Here is a 19,786-nt window from a genome sequence, read left to right on the forward strand (position 1 = left end):
CCTTACATTATGGCAACAATCTAGTTGGATTCAAATCAAAATAAATTATACGTGTAATGAATGAAGTGTAGTACAAAACAATTCTTTATCTTATTGGAGTCGTGACGACACGGTCTTTATAAATGAAAGGTGCGGTGTAAAAAACCTCCAGTTGATCTTAACGCTTGCGTGACGTTCGGCTACAGTGCGAGCCAACGTTCCACAAAATCATCGTCTTACAAATATTTTCGTGTCGCAAGTGTGTGCCATTGATTACATAAAATGCCTTGTCCATTTTTGGGATCGTTCAACCAAGCCTTCGTGAGGAACTACGGTTCCGCGCTGATGAAGCAGTATGGAAACTACTGTCCGATGATTTCTCGCAGTTTCCGCACTCTAGGTCAAGACGAGACGAAATGTCCTTTCATCCAACAGAACTCGATTATTTCCGAGGCGCCGAAGGAGATGTCGGAGGACATCGTCGAGCCTGTCAAGCCGTACAAGTATGAAAAATTCTTCAATGATCAAATAAGTGCTAAGAAGAAGGATTACTCCTACCGCATATTTAGAAAGGTATCGCGGTTGGCCGCTGACGGGATGTACCCGCAAGCTCTCGAGGGTCAAGAGAACCGCCGCGTGACCGTGTGGTGCGCCAATGACTACCTCGGGGCGTCGCGTCATCCCGTCGTACAAGATGCTGCTATCGCTGCCATTAAATCCTATGGCACTGGTGCTGGAGGTACTCGTAATATTGCTGGCAACTCACAAATGACTGAAAAACTTGAAGGAGAAATTGCGAAACTACATAACAAACCAGCTGCTCTAATATTCAGTTCATGTTTTGTTGCCAATGATGCAACACTGTCTACCCTGGCCAAAATATTACCCGATTGCATTGTCTACTCCGATGCGGGGAATCATGCTTCAATGATTCAGGGGATAAGGAACAGTCGAGCACCTAAACATATCTTTAGGCACAATGATCCAAATCATCTTCGAGAATTATTATCAAAATCACCTGAGGGTGTACCAAAGCTGGTAGTTTTTGAAACTGTACACTCAATGAGTGGAGCTATTTGTCCCTTGGAGGAAATGTGCAATATAGCACATGAGTATGGGGCGTTGACATTTGTAGATGAAGTTCATGCGGTAGGGCTGTATGGAAAGAGTGGTGCTGGGATCGGAGAAGAGAGAGGGGTCCAACATTTAATAGATATTGTATCTGGAACATTGGGGAAAGCTTACGGTAATGTTGGAGGGTATATAGCGGGATCAACATTACTCATAGATACAGTAAGGTCATTAGCACCAGGATTTATCTTTACAACGGCTCTACCACCGCCCGTGCTGGCGGGATCTTTGGCTGCCATTAGACTCCTCGCCAGCGAAGAAGGAAGAAGCTTGAGATCAAAACACCAAGCCATTGTCCGTTACTTTAAGTTATCACTGCTTGTCGCCGGGCTGCCTCAATTGCCATCAGTCAGCCACATAGTGCCTGTTCCCATTAAGGGTGCAGACAAAGTGGCGCTGGTGGCGGAATCTCTCATGAAGAGGGGGCATTACGTGCAAGCTATAAACTATCCCACCGTCGCCCGAGGCGAGGAACGTTTGCGTTTCGCTCCGGGCCCCTACCATACACCTGAAATGGTGGACAGCCTCGTAACTGCCTTAATAGAATCATTCCACGAAAACAACATAAACTTCGACCAGTTCATGGTGAACGGTGCCTGCCGCGAGTGCAGCATGGAGTATAAAGCAGACATCATGCAAGATGAACTACTCAAATTCCCGATGCAAGTTGCGTAAAGTTAGCTTTTGCTAATCACGAGACAAAAATGACAAAATATGTTGTATGTTGTATAGTTTATTTCTATTGTTCTATTAACGGTTTGTGGTTTTCTGGTAGAGGAAATAAAAAAAGTTAAATGTTGTACTTATGCAATGTTTTATTTAGTCCCAATATTTGATGAGTCCGTCCCATCCGGCGGTGAGCAGCTTGCTGGGCTCGTGCGGGTGCCACAGCGCGGCGATGCAAACGCCGTCGTGCGCCTTCCACTTCTTGTACAGCTTGGTTGTCTTCCAGTCCCACACGTAGCACTTGCCGTCCGCGTCGCCGGACACCAGGTAGCTGACAACAACAAAATTACAATTAACCTACGCCCAGTTTTGACAGCAAAATAAGCAGTGTTTAAAAATAAAACTTCGACATACATTCATAAACACTTAAACAGAAATAAAGCGAGGATTTCCCTTGGAGTTAATAATTCTTTCTTTGAATTTCCCTAACATATATTAATCAAAACCAGTTGCAAGAATTTATAAACAAGTTTTTAAAAAATTCAAAAATTTTATCGATATTTGCCATTTTAGTAAAAGTAGGTTCAATGGTTTAACATGTGATCTACGATCTAAAACCCGGGTTTCGAAAACAAACACAAACAATTGTTTGAGTGTCTATTAACTGTCAAAAACTAAAGGTACTTTCTTTACAATTGGAAAGAGTTATAAAACCACAATACAAAAACTGGTTTTTATAAAACTAGAGTAATTAAATTACTCGGAAACTTGTTACCGACGTTTTTAAACGTCACGCGTAATTACGTTCATCGAAATACGCTGTAATTTGAATAATAAATATTTCACGTAAACATTAAACATAGTTCTTATATAACCAAAGCGATTATATATTCTTATTTATTGGAACACATTCTTAAAGGGCTTGTTTTGTCATCCATTGGATGGTGTTACTATAACTTACAAACCTATTAGAATATTCAACAAGAATGACCAGGACATTTGTAATATTTTTGGTGTTTAACTTATTAAAAAAAAAGTATTTTTATAAATATATGATTGTGGTGATGTTATTTACAATCTATTACAAAAGTACTAAAGTAATATTCAAGTAACATCGACTGATGAGTTTAAAACCGGTCTTGTAACCACTAATTACAAGTTCTATGTGGTATTAAATTGTAACCGTAGGTTTGCACTGTCAAAACAAATGCATAAACTCAACTCTTTCATTTTTACAAAAGACTGAGACCAAAAACAATGCAAAAATTGCGTTTTTCTTGAAGCAAATATGAATAACGGTTAGGTAACATTTATTTCTGTGTTCTATTACAGTAATTTTATAGTGTAAAATATTACAAGAATAATCAGATATTGGCCAGGATTTTGTTACACAAAACACGTTTTTTTTCGAGGTGGCACCTCGAAATTGTTCATTCGCTTGTTAATACTTTCACGACCCACTAGCGCCCTTCAAATACTCTGCAATGTTAGAATATTTTTGAACCTCTTGGACTAAACTTGAATACTGATTAATTATGTGTACGTTTTTTATATTTGAAAATAGTTTATTTTTGCATTTTATTTTTAGATTAAAGGCCTGTCCCACCAAATTGTAAATTGTCTGATAACAATGCAACGTGTAAAATATGTGATGGAAATATCGGATTTTGTTCCCTTATCTGACAGTGACGTCATTTTTAAGCTATCTGAGCCTCTATCAGCCAGTAGTGGGACAGGCCCTAAAAATCGTATTAACTTTATAATGAGCTAAATAAACCGAAATTGTGGTGTGGAGTGAAACATTTTTATAAACCAAAGTACACGGATTCATATGACAACCTCGGTTTATTCCACAATATCTCATTGATATACAAAGATACAATAGAGATATAAATACATATAGATTTAGATCGTACAATAAACTGGTATTTTATCTTATCGACAATTCGCAATTCGGCAGCGACATCGCAAACGTGATATTATACTAAACATATAGTACCGTAGTAACCAAGAAATTACTAAAATAATCTAACGACAAATGTTATCTTTATAGGATATACAAAATATACCTTTTTAAGTCTTCACACAGAAGACAGGCGTGAAATGGAACCAATGCCGTGTTTCGACTGATGAGTGTGGTGCCGGAGGCCTAATTTAAGTCCCTTTCTCTTACCACCCTTTTCTTATAAGGAGAGGATGGAAAGGGGAAGTGGATTTGACGGTGGATGAGATGCATAGGAAGGGGAAATATCCTCTTTATCTGCATCTCCTCCTCCATCGGATACGGGTAGGCAACGCATCTGCAATTACGGATGTCTATGGGCAGCGGTCGCTTCGCCATTTTGGCGGATTCAGGTGGCCGCTTACCACCTTATGTTATAAAAAAAAAGTGTAGTTCATTGATATGGATAGAACCCAACAGAGGTAAAATTTGTATGTAAAAATATAAATACGTCATCATGCAAAAAGTACCATAAAAGGAGTGAGTCTTAACCACGTTATGACCCAGTGTAGAACTGGCTTTACACATCTTTGAATTTCTTCGCAAATATGTTTACTTTTCGCAAGCAATTCGATATTTTTCTTTATCGTAAGGAGATGTAAAGATTGTTGTTGCTGTATAAAGTTATAATAAGGACGGCCTTTTCAAGCAACGAAATAATTCAAGCCTTTTGGTATTTTTACATTGCAACATCTAAATCGGACAGCGTTAACCGAAGTTGAACCTTGAACGGTACTCAATTATTCTATCAAGGATGTCGGTGATTTTTTCTCACACTTTAAGTAACCGTGAAAGTGATTGATTTACTTTGCCTTGTTTTAAAACTTAATACGAGGGCCTACAAAGCCAATTCCTATAACGCTACACCATGAAACGTTATAGAGGTTTTACTGTAGAAATGTATTAAGTACTTATTTATTCCTCGCTGATAAAAAGTCACGGGCGACTGCTAGTGTTAAATAATAAAGAAATAATACTATTACCATTTCTATTGTTATTATGTTGGGAACAATATTCAGACTAACCAAATAAAAAACAGTGCAGACTTGATTTAAACTATGTGCAAGTAAACAGTTTAAGACCCAATGACCTAGTGATACGGTTTAAATTCGTTTGCAATAAGAAAGGTAATGTTGCAAGGTGAATGCACCAAATACCGGTCACTTCGGATTTACCAACATTCACACGAGAGCCTTTATGGTGTGTGTTAAAAAATACTCATGAAGCATTAAATATTTTATATATTGTCAAATCAAGTAAAAATAGAGCAGAGCTGAACAGAACCGAACAAAAGCTGAGCAGAACCCCTGTTCTGAACTCTTTGTCTTCAACTACCTGCACGATATCTTAAAACTATATAAGATAGCTGTTCCCATGCAGCTTCATCCGTTTAAAATTATAAAATTTCATTGTTTACAATGACAAATTCTCAATTGCAAACGTCAAATTCAAATTACCGTACCATAGCAATCTTGCTTCCTTGATGTTGCCAGCTTGTTCTCTATGGTCTCTTTTCAACATCAAGGTTTTTTCCAATTTATTTACCCCCTAAGTTTACTAACGTGAAAATATATAGCCTAAAGCGTGACGTAAGTGTAGAACTTTTTATTTCAAAAACAATTATTCAAAAATATGCTATAATTACTGACATCTTAGGCAACAAAGAAGTGTGTGTTTAAAGCTTTATTATAATAGTATAGAAGTATAGATATATATTATCAAGCGATTTTTCATTTCGTATTACGGAACCGACAGCTACGTTCTTAATGAAGTTTTAGAAATTGAGGATATCTAGCCAATATATTGCCAAAAACGTTCGGGATTTCCTATCTAACAAAAATAGCACAGCCATAGCTATAGTGGATTGGATATTGTGTTCCTAATTTATTTCTTGTAGGTATTGTGTTAAAAATAAAATAACAATTATATAATGAATTCAGAGATGAGATGTTTTGTTGATATGACGCCAGAGACGGGCGAAGCTGCCAATATTATATCTCCGTTTAAAGTTGTCACGCGATTTGAAATTGATTAGAGAGTAGAAATCGACAATACGATAAATCACAAAAATACATATTTATTTGTAATGCACAGATTGAAATCAGGTTAAGGTTTATTTAAAAGTATAACCTTCAAGCTATCGCCGGACTTCAGGTCTTGGGGTTACGAGAACAAGTAATAACATATTACTGATATTAAATTATATTTTTAATTGCATTAATATCCGAGTTTCGATCCGAGTTCGAGTTTACACTGATTATTATTATAAACACAACTATTTTATTACTTTGTGTAACACATGATATGCGTAAGGGAGTGGATATTGTGCCGACGTCCACTTCCACTTCACGAGAATGGTTTTCATGACATTATTATGTGATATCTACGAGCATTAATCGATGGCAACCGATAATCTAGGCTATTTCTAGAGACAGAAATAGTATTTAAATCTATGCATTTAAAAGAAAAATTCCAGATTTCGGGAAGATGATGTATTTGTGTTGCAGATAACGAAAATCTGCCTGTCTGTCTGTCTGCAAGCCGCGTTTGTTCCGCGTAATCTCTGCAACGGCTGGGCGGATTTTGACCTAGCTTTCACTGAAGGGTAGCTGACATAAACAGGCATATTATAGGTTACTTTTTTTTCTTATATTGTATAGACGAAGTCCCGAGCAACAGCTAGTTACTATTAATTTTACATTTTTAGAACCTCTATGGAGCAGTTGCCTCAATCTTCTTCCCCATTGGCAATGCTCATAACAATGTTATGCCTAGGTAACTTGATGGTTATTATTGGGATACCTAGCGTTTGCTTCCTTATTTCATAAACAATGTTTTAGTCCAATTCAGATAAAAATATTGTGATCTACTAATAGGCCATTTACAATCGTATTCTTATCTTTACAGACGATATTATATTGTGATTTCAGGTTCTGAATCATTACACAAAAATGTATGTTTATTGGCAATGAAATATTTTACAAAAAATAATTTCAAATGCCTCTATTAGGTAATATTTGATAACGAAACCATTGGAATGTGTCAATGTCAAAATATTCTCATAACATGTTTTTATACATAATATTTCTGTTATGGAAACCCACAGAAACATCAAGGAGACCATCTTACTTTAACTTTACTTGTATGACTGACCAGAGACATTAGAAACGTTTTTTGTGTTTGCTAATGTCCAATCTGTTTTTGCTAAGATGCTTTTAGATTACGGAACCAATTCATTTTGTTTTAAATTTTATTTGTAGACAAAAAAAAATGCATTAAATATAAAAATGCTATGTTTTAGCATTTGTCTTTCTGAATATTTTATTATTCAAGTAGTTTTGATATTCTATTTAAGATGCTTTTGATTTGAAATAGATAGATAAAGGCGATTTTAAACGCATTCGGTATCTAAATGAATAAATACATACTCTTACGATTTATATTTGCTAAGGATTTATGCAAAGGAAATACGGTCAATCGTCCATCTATTTGATTTTCAAATTAGATTTAAATTCACTTTAAAGGTTTTGTGTTTCAAATATTATGCGGTGTTTTGTAACAGATAACAGTTTTTCGATCATAGACGAATACAACTTTTTTTAATTGGGTCTTGGTCTTGGTCACAAAATATAACGTTCTATCTTATCTGACTGATACCATGAATACTGAGATAACTTTTATAACTAAACCAGCTGTTGCGCGCGACTTCGTCTACGCAATATTAAGATAAACAATAGCCTATAATATGTCTAAGTCAGCTACCCATGAATGAAAATCCGGTCGAAATTGGTCCAGGCGATTAGGAGATTACCCGGAAGAAACGCGGCGTGCGGACAGACATACAGACTGACAAAAAAATGCAATTTTCATCAGCAACGCAAATACATCGTCTTCCCGAAATCTGATTTTTTTCTTTGTTTTCGATATTACATACAGACACTCCAATTGTATTATATGTATAGATAATACCAGGATATTTACTTATAACAAATTCTTTTTTATTATGATACAGCACAAATAAAGATATAGAGGAAGGATGTGAATACGATTCACTTTGAATAAAATAAATTTATTTTAGAATAAACTTATTTATTACAATATGCGTTAAAGATGTGAGAGATATAATTCTAATTCTTAAGAAACATGGCCAAAATCCACATTATCTTTGTCATAGATAAACATTTGAAGAGCCAAATCAAATGATATCTTGGCATTCGGAAATTCGGAGCAAGCAGTATTAATAATACTTTGAAATAAGTTATTATCAAAAATAGTTGAATTTTTTAAAGCGGTAATACTATAGATGAAATAATTGACTGTGCGGTTAAGTTCTAATCGATTTATTTGTTTTCAATTTCTTACGTCATTGTATTTAATGTTTCCTCTCTTAGGGCATGTCCCACCAATAACTGATAGAGGCTCAGATAGCTTAAAAATAACATCATTATCAAGGTAACAAAATCCGATATTTCCATAACATATTTCACACGTTGTATTGTTATCAGACATTTGACAATTTGGTGGGACACGCCCTAAGTATGTCGCCTTGAACTTCTACTGAACTAAACAAGTCGAGCCATTTATTTTTGCCAGTTCATTTTTTACAGCGTTATCTATAACAATTGCAGTTATCATTATAAAAATCCTAGATTATAATGCAATAAAACCGGATACAAGTTTATTAAAAAAACGGCAGTGGGTGATAATAGTAATAAGATATTTTCAACGGAAAGTTACTGAATTGATTGTTTCTTTGGTATTAGAATTATTTTCTTGAATATGAATATAATCTATAATAATATTATAAAGAGGAAAGATTTGTATTTTTGGATTTATTAAAATAACTCAAAAACTACTGGACCGATTTCAAAAATTCTTGCACCATGAAAATCACTAATCACTAATCACTGAGTAACATAATCGTTGTTTTTACTATTTTTTTTATTTTCACGCGAGCGAATTCGCGAGCAACAACTAGTCTTATACTATGCATTACGACGACTGCTTGTAACTGTTTAATATTCTTGAATATTTTATGAGTTAGTAAAGTACAAACTACTTAATATTCTTTTATTCAGAACACGATTTTCATGCATTTTTATAGTACCAATGGTTTTAATCGATTGTCGTCTAAAGCTAATTTTATTAAAAAAATCATATATTATTCGATATGCAATGTGACCGATATTCGGTACAATCACCTTGTACAATTTTGGCGATGTTCCAATCTATACCACAAGTTGCTGTGGTGACTTTAAAGATCATTATGTTGCCAGCCAGGCTTCACGTGATTACAACACGTGAGATAATATCTATACATATAATAAAATTGGAGTGTCGCGAGAGATTCAAAGATCTACAACAATTTGTAACATAAAGTTTATTTTTCTGTTATTCAAATGGCTTTGATACTAGAGTTTTTTTTTTCTTTTTGTTGTAAAATGTACCTGAAAGGGTAGGCATTAGCTCCTAAACCACAGGATTTCCTAGTCAAGAAGCCAACGCGATATTGATGCTGTAATCACTGTTTACACAATAAAGAATCTTTATTATAAAAAAGAATATTTCAAACATGAAGATACATTTCTCAGCGCACCAAATTCACTATCCCTTTTAAATCTGTATCAATTAGACAAGGACAGATGACTAGATATGGCACTCATCAAAGTATTGCAAAATGACACTCTTCACAATTCATCTGCGTAATCGAGGTACGAATCCTTTCTGTAAGGATTAGCTACTGTAGACCCTACGTATCAGAGTTTAAAGGATAATTTCGTTAAATAAGACTATCTTATCTCGACTCTACAAACATTAATTTCCATACTCTCATAAATCGTGTAATTACTAACTATAGGCATTTTCAATAAGCGATAAACTTCTTATAATTTTAATTTCGAAGTCAATGCATCCATTAAAGTGATAGTAAGCCTGACACAGGGTCACGTTAATCTCAAATTTTTTGCGACCATACCCTGTTTACAGTTACCCTGATTGCAAGTGACCCAAGTAGTATGCACTGATTGTACATTATCACATCCTTGTTATTATAATTAAAAATGTTTTTATTTCATCAAATTTTAATGCAACCACCGATATCATACATGTGATAAAATAAATACGTTATCTAAATTGCATATATAAATTATCACGGGCACTTTAATTAGTTAATTTAATTATTCCATATAAACTAAAACATTCAAAATCAAACGTTCTATTAGACAATATTGCATGATTTACTAACGTATTTTCTAAATTAGTGGTAGCCCTTCATCAGGGCATGGTTTTTAAAAAAATGGGCTACATTATCCTCACACACTATAGTCACTTTCTCGTCAGTCCCGTCGATGTACAGCCGATCCACAACAGACGTAAATTTTAAAATTGATAATTCGTTATCAGGAAGGCAAATATATCAAGTTAAAGAAACTAGATTGTATATAGTTTGTTAGGAAGCTTTTATTATGATCCAGATTGTATTTATTCGCCGCATATAGACTTTAAATACATTTGTTTGTCCTTAAAAATCAGATTAGGAAAGCGTTATGATGCGTTCCGTTTCATACAATGCCGTACTAGTATCACGGCCATTGTAAGGGTTCCTAATTAGGATATCCTGTCATTCAACCATGACAAATCTATGTTCCATACAAACCCATGTTAGTTTAACGAAATAGATATATCTATAGATTTATTCGAGCTTATCACTGTGTTTTCATTGACATAACAAAAACATTGTTAAGCGTCTCATGTCTGAAAGTGTAGAGACGATCATATTGAAACCTAGCTGTAGCCCGCGGCTTTGTCAACGCAATATTAAAATAAAAAATAGCCTATAACATGCCCGTTTATATCAGCTACCCTTTAGTGAAAGTCTGGTCAAAATCGGCTAAGCCGTCTCGGAGATTACCCGGAACAAACGCGGCGTGCGGACAGACAAAAAAAATTAAACGCGATTTTCGTTATCAGGAACGCAAATACATCTTCCTGGAATCTGGGATTTTTCTTTTGATATTACAAATAGACACTCCAAAAAAAAATAGTTTTCTAACAAATTGTAAAGTATAGATAGTTCTAGAACATCTCGATGTAACAAGTGTACATATTGTTATGTACTTACATTACATTCTTGTTTTATTTACATTTATATTGCTGCAACGTATAACTATATTCATAAAATGTTATGTTTACTACAACATTGTTGTATTCAAATATAAAAACGACAATATTGTAGAATTTGAACACAATATTTCAATTGGTAAAAGTATTTAACTTTTGTTTAGAAAAATATATAATTATAAAACTAACAAGAACTTTAAATTAAACTATGTTGGAGAGTCAAATATTTCTAAATAATAACTGTAATCGACCTAGGTTGAGTTACCTAGCATACTAGGTACCACCACCTACCACCCATAGGTGGGTTTGATTAGAGATACTGGGACCCTCGCAGCCGCATTAAAATGGCCACCGAAGGGGTTTTTTTTAGTAGTAATCGCACATAATTCTGTCTTTCACTCAAAAGGCAAGGTATTTTACAATGATTTCAATACCTTTAGCAAAAAAGGTCCAAGTTACCTAATATATTTTTCATTTATATAGAAGAAAATCGATATTTTTTTATTATAAACAACTGTACGCGTATGTAAATTCTTTGCGTCAAACTCGACCTCAAGGTTCAAGGCATCGAATGCAATTATATTCAAAACTGTTGTGATATTAAGCCGGTTAAAACTGGATTGAAAGACCTTTGTTTGATTTATTGCCGTTTCCATTAAAACACTTGTACAAAATCATGTCATCTCTCTCACACAATTTGAATAAAACAGAGATAACACTATGTTTGTCTATTCCTCAAAATTGGATGATTTAGAAACTTACAAACATCGATAATTCGATAATTATTAAAATCGTTCGAAATCATAACAAAGCCCGAATCAATTACTTTATGTAATCGGTAATCGTTAATCGTTAATCGTTATTCTTTGAAGAATCGATTTTCATATGTTTGGATAATTAGTTATAATTAAAGCGATATCCGTTGAGCCTTCAGCGACCTAGTTACCAAGGCAAACATCGCTTAGACTTAATACACATAGGGTTGCCAACCAATATTAATATTAATTTAAGAATGTCAGATGACAACCCTAAAATTGCCTTTTGCAATACAATTTTGAATGGGATAGTGAAATCTTTTGGTGAAATGGAAGGATTTTTTTCCTGTCAACATTCTGCCAAGGTGATTCCCCCTCAGCCGACCTTTTTAATTTCCAATTGTTTTTTTACGAGTAAATTCGATAACCTAGTTTTTTTTGGGGTTTATTTAAGGTAAACATCCAAAGCATAGTAACTTTATCGGAACAATCGGGTCTAATTACGGCTTGTTTCCTTTAACTTCATTGCCGTATTTAATGTCTCTCTTCACCTACATAAATATAGGTACAAAAGTATTTAGAAGGAAATAAAAACGAATATTAGCCAATACATAAATTATAAAACCAAATAAACTCGAAAAAGAATGTTATATTTCACTTAATTTATGACCTCTTTATCCAAGACCTTGAGGCGAAATTTCCCAAACTTCGATAGAATTTGGGTCAACAAATCGTCATGATTTAATCCTAAAATGACCTCAGACGTCCATAAAATACTTTTTAATTGAACAAGTAAGAAATAACTACTTAAGTGACCTAGATTATAATAATATATACTTTAACATACAAGAACTTGGATTGTGAGCGACGAGGTCGCATAACACACGGAGAGAAAGTTGGGACTCAGCATGCACGTGATGCACGGCTTGTGTCATAAATATAATGGCTTTCAAACTTTAAAGCCGCTCGCGGTTAGTAGTTAAGTGCGTCTACGCCAATGTATTCTATACTAGCTTTCACCTGCGACTCCGTCTGCGCGGAAAAAAAACAAAAGTGAGTAGCCTATGTGTTCTTCCAGACTAATCTCTACATTTATACCAAATTTCATTGAAATCCATTCAGCTGTTTAGGCTACAAACTCTAACAAGTATCCATCCATTCAACTAAACTTTCGCATTTAAAATATTAGTATGATTAGTATTAGTTCAATGAAATGTGAGATTGGAAGAAAAAGAACGAAGCGATGTGACTCTTATTGTATGCCGCGTTTCGTAAAAAATTGCAAGCTGCAATAAAGTTTGGATCGCATTATACCTGTGAATGGCAAACGATTGGAACAGGTTAGTTGGCGTCAGTGTGTCTCCACAATAGTAGGTGTACCTTTAAGATAGTAAATAGACTGTCGCTTAACTAATATGGTTTTTAAAATCACCAATCAATATCAATGTAAACAAGTGTTCAACTTTAATAATGACGATTAGCATTTTTATTTACATTTACATTTCAGTAGGTAGCAGTTGTAAAAACAATAAATTGGTTTTTGTATTGTTAAAATATGCGAATAACTTAAAGATTGACTTGGTATTAACAAGTTGTGAGCGAACTGAAGCAGTGACGCAAGGCTTTAGGGATTTCCAAACACCATAGACATGAATGTGTGTTTTCTCAAGAATTAAATACAAGTAGAGTTAAGTATTAACTCTTAAATATATACCGAATTTAAACATATTGTAGATCATTACATAAACTACTGCTGTTACATAATTAGAAAGTTTTCCACAACTTTGTAAACAAAAAACAGGTTATTAAATCCGCACCAGGACGATACAAAGATGATGCTTATAGAATTGAATGCGTTGGTCCATTTAAGGAAATTGGGGGATGGTGTTACTAGCGTCCGTAGGAATTACTTGAATGATTCCCTACACGTGTCCCCTGGGTTGTGCTAAACGAGTAGCAATCTATTTCGGTGGTAGGTTCGCCGCAGGCTTCAAGGTTACCACCCATCAAGCAAAGCCTCGCCGCCAAATGACTTCTGTCGTGTTCCGGCGTGATGCTTGGTGAAGCCTAATAGGGGGTTGGGTATGAGCAGTTGCAAAAAAATGTACAAAAAAGCCATGATCAAATTTCCTTTATGTCTTCTTCCCGAAACAGCAAAGTATGTACACTTCCTTACATCTCTATCCGATGTCATATCTGAATTCACTCCCATATCATGACATACATTCTCTACCATATCACATATACTTTCTAAGTTATCATCATCATCCTCTTTATCATACTCCCGGGGGGTCGGCGCAACGGGTTTTCGTCCTCCACATAACTTTATCATAGGTCATCTCAGTTATCACTCCCTTCTTGATCATGTCACCTTTCACACAATCCATCCATCTGTTTCTAAGTCTACATCTACCGATGTACCCTTCCACACTCATTTCTTAAGTTATCTTAAGTTACTTTCTGACTTATATAGATCTTTATATTTCTATGTCCTATTGGATTATTTAGTTGGTTTTGATTGAAGCACAATAATTACGTAGAGTACATTGTAAAGGAAGTAGTGTGTTGTAGTGGTGGTTTATAAAACATCCGAGAAGACCGGAACGAGTGTATGTTTAAACTCATTGTACGCCTTACTTGATTGACCTTTATGTTTACTTATTATATTCGATTGATAATGTAATTTAATATGCTTTATTTAATAAAGAAAAGATCCTAAAAACAATAATGTAGGACGGCCCTATACAGTTACGAAGGGGGTTATAATACGCATTTCAATATAATTCGATAATCTGATTATATAATGTTAAGAGCGGGCGTACACCTTTGACTAAACTATCGCACAGCTGTTGTGCGATCGTCGTCTTCGCTGCCCATTCAACTGTTTAGTTGCACAACTAAAATTCGAGTAGTGTGCGCACCTCCATATAAGGTCATAAGAATTAAATCAAGACGCTCGCTCTAAATTATGTTACATTTCCAAACTATATAACAATCACCTGTCACACAGTGGTCAGTTAAAGTCACGTGCAGCGGAACAAAGGTGTTATTTGACAGAGTAATCGTAAACAATAATGCGCACACGCAATGTAGTACAAATATCTGCTCACGTGATAAAAACACACCGTGCCCCACTTGTCATACAAATACAATGATCTTAAGGTTCAGTTAAAACTTATGTATCAACTAGCTATCACCCGCGACTCCGACCGCGTGAAATTTAAAAATATAAGTAGCATGTATGTTCCTTTAGACTATCCTCTACATCTATACCACGTTTTATCAAGAAGAAGATATAATATGGTAACTTTGATCTCGAGTGAAAAAATATTCTATTACTTACTTTCCATAAGGAGAAGTAACTTTGTAAGAACATTATGCTACGTTAGAACATAACACAGTAATATTTAGAGCGGGCGTACACCTCTGACTAAACTATCGCTCAACTTTTGTGAGATTGTCGATTGTTTCGCAGCTTATTCAACTGTTTAGTTGCACAACTAAAAATAGTGGGCGCACCTCCATATAAGCTCATAGGAATCAAAGCGAGACTATACAGTATGCTTGGTAGCATGTTGACGAAATCTATCATCATATTTAAAAAAAAAATCATCATCATCATCATCATCACCAGCTCACTACACGGCCCCACCGAGGGGCTCGGAGCCTATCCAATTAAGGAGTGACTAGGCCATAGTCATCCACGCCCATTGCGGGTTTGGTTGACACCGCACATATCTTTGAATTTCTTCGCCGATATGTGCAGGTTGCATCACGATGTTTTCCTTCACCGTAAGAGTGTCGGGTAAATTATGTACATATGAAAATTCGAAAATCCAAAAATCGAAAATCAAATTGGTACACGGCGGGATTCGAGCCCAAGACCTGTAGATTACAAGTCAAGTGTTGAAACCACTGAGCCACCGACGCTCGTTTAAAAAATTTTATAAAAAAAAACAGAGGTCATTTTTAAGCAGTCATGCTTTAGCGCAAAAAAAAGAGTTACGTTTCTGTAAGTGGTTTTGTGAATTTAAGTTAAGACATGAAAAGGACGGCATAAGCAATTCAACTGGTTGTGTGAAAGAGTAAGATGGTTATCGGAATAGTGGAAAATAGTTGTACCTAATCTCTGATATTTTAGACAACCAGCATGACTGTCATTCCTAGATATGATAAAACATTTAAGTATATAATGCTGACAAGCACAAATAACAAAATGTTGATAATATTTAAATAACAAGCATTAGCTTCAGCCTGTGACTTCGAATGCGAGTAAGTACAAAAACATAATACATGTTACTCTATGATAAAAAAGCATTCTAACGGCAAGAGTTTTTAAAATCCAGTAGTTTTTGAGTTTATTACTGTTAAGTAGAAAATCGGTATTGCGCTGGAGTATTGGTACAACACTAGATTTTTGGCATATACGTCCCGTCCCTATCTGACAGCTGTCAATGTCATTCAGACGTATTAGAATAGTGCGCCATTCTGTCGGATGTTGAAGTCAGACTATTACGTTGTTACAATAATATTAATTGCGTAAAATTACATACAAAAAAACTTAAAATATTAGTATATCGATAGTCAAGATAAGGGTATTGTAAAATTGTTTAGAATTTATCTAGCATATGAGATTTTACTCCGTATAAAAAAAGTTATTGCTTTTACGAAGAAACTCAACATTATTTAGTCAAAACAATGTCTTTTAGATTGTAGAAAGCGGATATTTAAAGTTTTACATACAGGATGTAATGACTGATAATATATTCCTGAACAATGTTTATCTATGAGTAGGAAGGTATCTAAAAGTGGTCATTATAAAAGCCACTTATAATAGCTATTATGTAAAACATTAAATGCATATGAATTTATAAATGACTAGCTGTTGCTTGCGATTCCGTCCGAGTAAATTTTTTTAAAGTATAACCTGTGTTACTGACTGATAACGTAGCTTTTTAACAGTGAAAGAATTTTTGAAATCGGCCCAGTAGTTTTTAAGTTATTTCAATACATACAAAAATACAAATCTTTCCTCTTTATAATATTAGTATAGATGTAAATGCTTCCGATAAACTAAAGCTAAGTAGGAGTAAAGATTCCAACAGACTTTCTGCTCTTCGGCTCCCTTAGACAAAGTAACAATCGATTATCGCTATCGCTGATTGAAAAGCCTAAAATGTATGGAACTGACAACATTTGATAAGTCACTTGTCACGTATTCATTCGTATACTTCTTGACACATTTCGTCGGTTCTACAAGCGACATCGCTAATCGAAAGTCACTTTGTCGAGGGGGCAGATATACAGGATCTTAAACAGAGTCCTCTACTTAAACAAACATTTTTATCCGTCCGTTAAGAATCATCCTGTATACTTCCTTATTAAGTAACTGTATAACTTACTTCCCTTACATTGTAAAGTTGATATCATGTTACTGCGGACGGCGCCCTATTAAGCCCCATTAAGCTGATTGGCTATTGACCTCAGCACGCCAACAGAATGTTTTATTTAATTAACTGCCAAAGGTAACAATAGATAAGGAGATATCGCGTAATTTATAAAAAAATGTATAAAAGTAACAAGCAAATTGTGATTGAAATGGATACCTATTTTTGGACAATTAATATAATTGTAAAAGCGTAATTAACTACTACCCTCAGACCACTAACCGCAAGAATGGCGCGCTTATTCCTTATACAGAATGACATTGACAGATGTCATAGGGATGCGACATGTCTGCAGATAATCTAGTGTTGCGCCGATTTCATGACCCTATTATTCTTTATAGATGTTTTGGCATTGGATATCTAAGAAAAAATACAATATGTGAATCAAGTCATGACTGAGGTACAGTCAGCTGCACAGGTATGTATACTTTTCAAAGCTTGAGAAATTTGATAGGCCTTCGGTGTCAAAAATATTTAAACACGTTTTAGTAAGCATGCAGAGGGATTCGTGATTTTATATATATGAAACAAAACCTGTATACAAGTTTCTAAAGATATTTATATAGATACTTTTGCAGCTGATTGTACAATTAAAAAGTTTATCGTCATATCCACGCTATGACTAACTTTCCAATTGTACAAATAATGCTGAATAATACTAACAAAGGTACAAAGGTTTTATTTTATTGTAAAGTGGCTTTCGCCCGCGAATCCGTCTAATTATTAAGCGAGTTAAAAACAAAATTAAGCCTATGTGTTCTTCTATTCTCTGTATATATGCCAATATTTTCGACATCCGTTTTACAGTTCAGGCTACAAACTCTAACAAACATCCATCCATGCATTTCCATTTATAATATTAGTAAGAAGTAAATCATACCGAGATATCAATTCTCGATTAATTTTGATTGACCTCATCCGAAAATACTACTTATAAAGTAAACTATTGGATATATTAACCTTTACTCGTATTTTTTTAATCTTTGAACAATCCTTGTCTATGGCTGAATATATTATTCATAGTGTTTATTTAATTAATCGCGTATTGTTTTTAAAGGTCGCCTTAGACAATGTCATTGCCAGGACTAATCATAGTGTGGCAACCGAGATAACTTATCATTAAATTGTGAACCGTTTAATTATTGAATTATTTAGTCATTTAGCATAAATATAAAAATATTTAGAAAACTGTAAAAATAGCAAAGAAATCGTTTAAACTATCTTGAAACACAGTAAATTAATCAAGATGGACCCCAAAGAGTCCGAAACTACTCGGTGAGGGTACCGATCAAAACTGAAGTCGGTCTTTATTTTAGGTATAACTCTGATCATACTAATATTATAAATGCGAAAGTTTAGATGGATGGATGTTTGTTAGAGCTTGTAGCCTAAACGGCTGAACGGATTTCGATGAAATTTGATATAGATGTAGAGGATAATCTGGAAGAACACATAGAGTACCCACTTTTGTTTGTTTTTTTTATTCAACGCGGACGGAGTCGCGGGCGAAATCTAGTATGATATAAAGATGCCAGCAACCGCAGAACTTAGTGCAAATTAAAAGCAATAAGCAAACTCATATCCTTCTGAGAAAACGCAAGGCCGTTTTTTTGGCTCTCATTAAATAATTACGTGCATACAAATCCGGTCAGTACATGCAAGAAATATATGAATACTTATAACATACAAAATATAATAATACTTATAAAATTATTTAAGTACGGATACAAATACCATATACACGTATAGTATAACATTGGTTTTCTGTACTAGCTATCTCCCGCGAATTCGTCCGCGTGAATTTAAAATAAACAAAAGTATGTAAGTAGCCTATGAGTTCTTCCAGATTATCCTCTATATCTATGCCATAGAGAACCGTTAAGCAGTTTAGGTTAAAAATTTCAACATCCATCCATCCAAACTTTCGCATTTATAATATTAGTAAGTAAGTATTTTTATTTTTACAGACCGGGTATAAATAATACCATAATATATATACTTGGATTTATATACTTGAAAACAATATTTACAATCAGGTGAACGTCCTAACACCGTCGTTCGTCGACTCAGTGTTAGATTTTGGTTTCTTTTTAATACATGTAATCATTCGAACGGTACTCGTAATTGAAAAATCACAAAAGAGAGTCCAGTAAAAAAGTTACAAAACTATTTCAACTAAGTATAACAGTCACATGTACCAAACAATGTTACTTGGAATTTTGTGACGTCATATTTCAGTAGCAAATGCATAAAATGGGAAATCTAATAGCATCAAGATATACGTCAAGGAAAAATGCATAACAGGTAAAAGAACTCAGTAGAATATAAAATGTGAGATCGGATAAACTGTTTTCAAAGATTTAATATGCTGATTGTCCGTAAACCTTAAAAAGATGATTTTTTTAATCGAATTACAAAATGTATAAATGTACCCTTATTGTGTTTTTATATCTCACTTCTTACTAATATTATAAATGCGAAAGTTAACATGGATGGATGTTTGTTAGAGTTTCTAGCCTAAACGTTTGAACAGATCTCGATGAAATTCGGCATAGATGTAGAGGATAGTGTGGAAGAACACATAGGATACATGCTTTCGTTTCTTTTTATACCACGCGGACGGAGACGCGAGCGACAGCTAGTATTTTTATATGTTTTCAAGATTTGCTCCTATTTGTTTTCTAACT

General features: G+C 34.5%; 2 protein-coding genes across 2 annotated transcripts in view; one reads left to right on the forward strand and one right to left on the reverse strand.

Moving 5' to 3' along the window:
• Positions 1-1,914, forward strand: LOC106106061 (5-aminolevulinate synthase, nonspecific, mitochondrial). The gene has a single exon (XM_013286591.1). It carries the CDS (start codon positions 262-264, stop codon positions 1,783-1,785), a length of 1,524 nt encoding a protein of 507 aa, XP_013142045.1. The 5' UTR covers positions 1-261; the 3' UTR covers positions 1,786-1,914.
• LOC106106060 (pre-mRNA-processing factor 17) overlaps positions 1,906-19,786 on the reverse strand; it is a 26,540-nt gene continuing 8,659 nt past the window's right edge. The window contains exon 11 of the mRNA XM_013286590.1: positions 1,906-2,107. Within this exon, the coding sequence (XP_013142044.1) occupies positions 1,930-2,107 (178 nt within the window). The 3' untranslated portion in view covers positions 1,906-1,929. The remainder of the gene's footprint in view (positions 2,108-19,786) is intronic.

This window comes from Papilio polytes, unplaced genomic scaffold, assembly GCF_000836215.1.
Source record: "Papilio polytes unplaced genomic scaffold, Ppol_1.0 DF822511.1, whole genome shotgun sequence".
In the NCBI taxonomy this organism is placed as follows: domain Eukaryota; kingdom Metazoa; phylum Arthropoda; class Insecta; order Lepidoptera; family Papilionidae; genus Papilio; species Papilio polytes.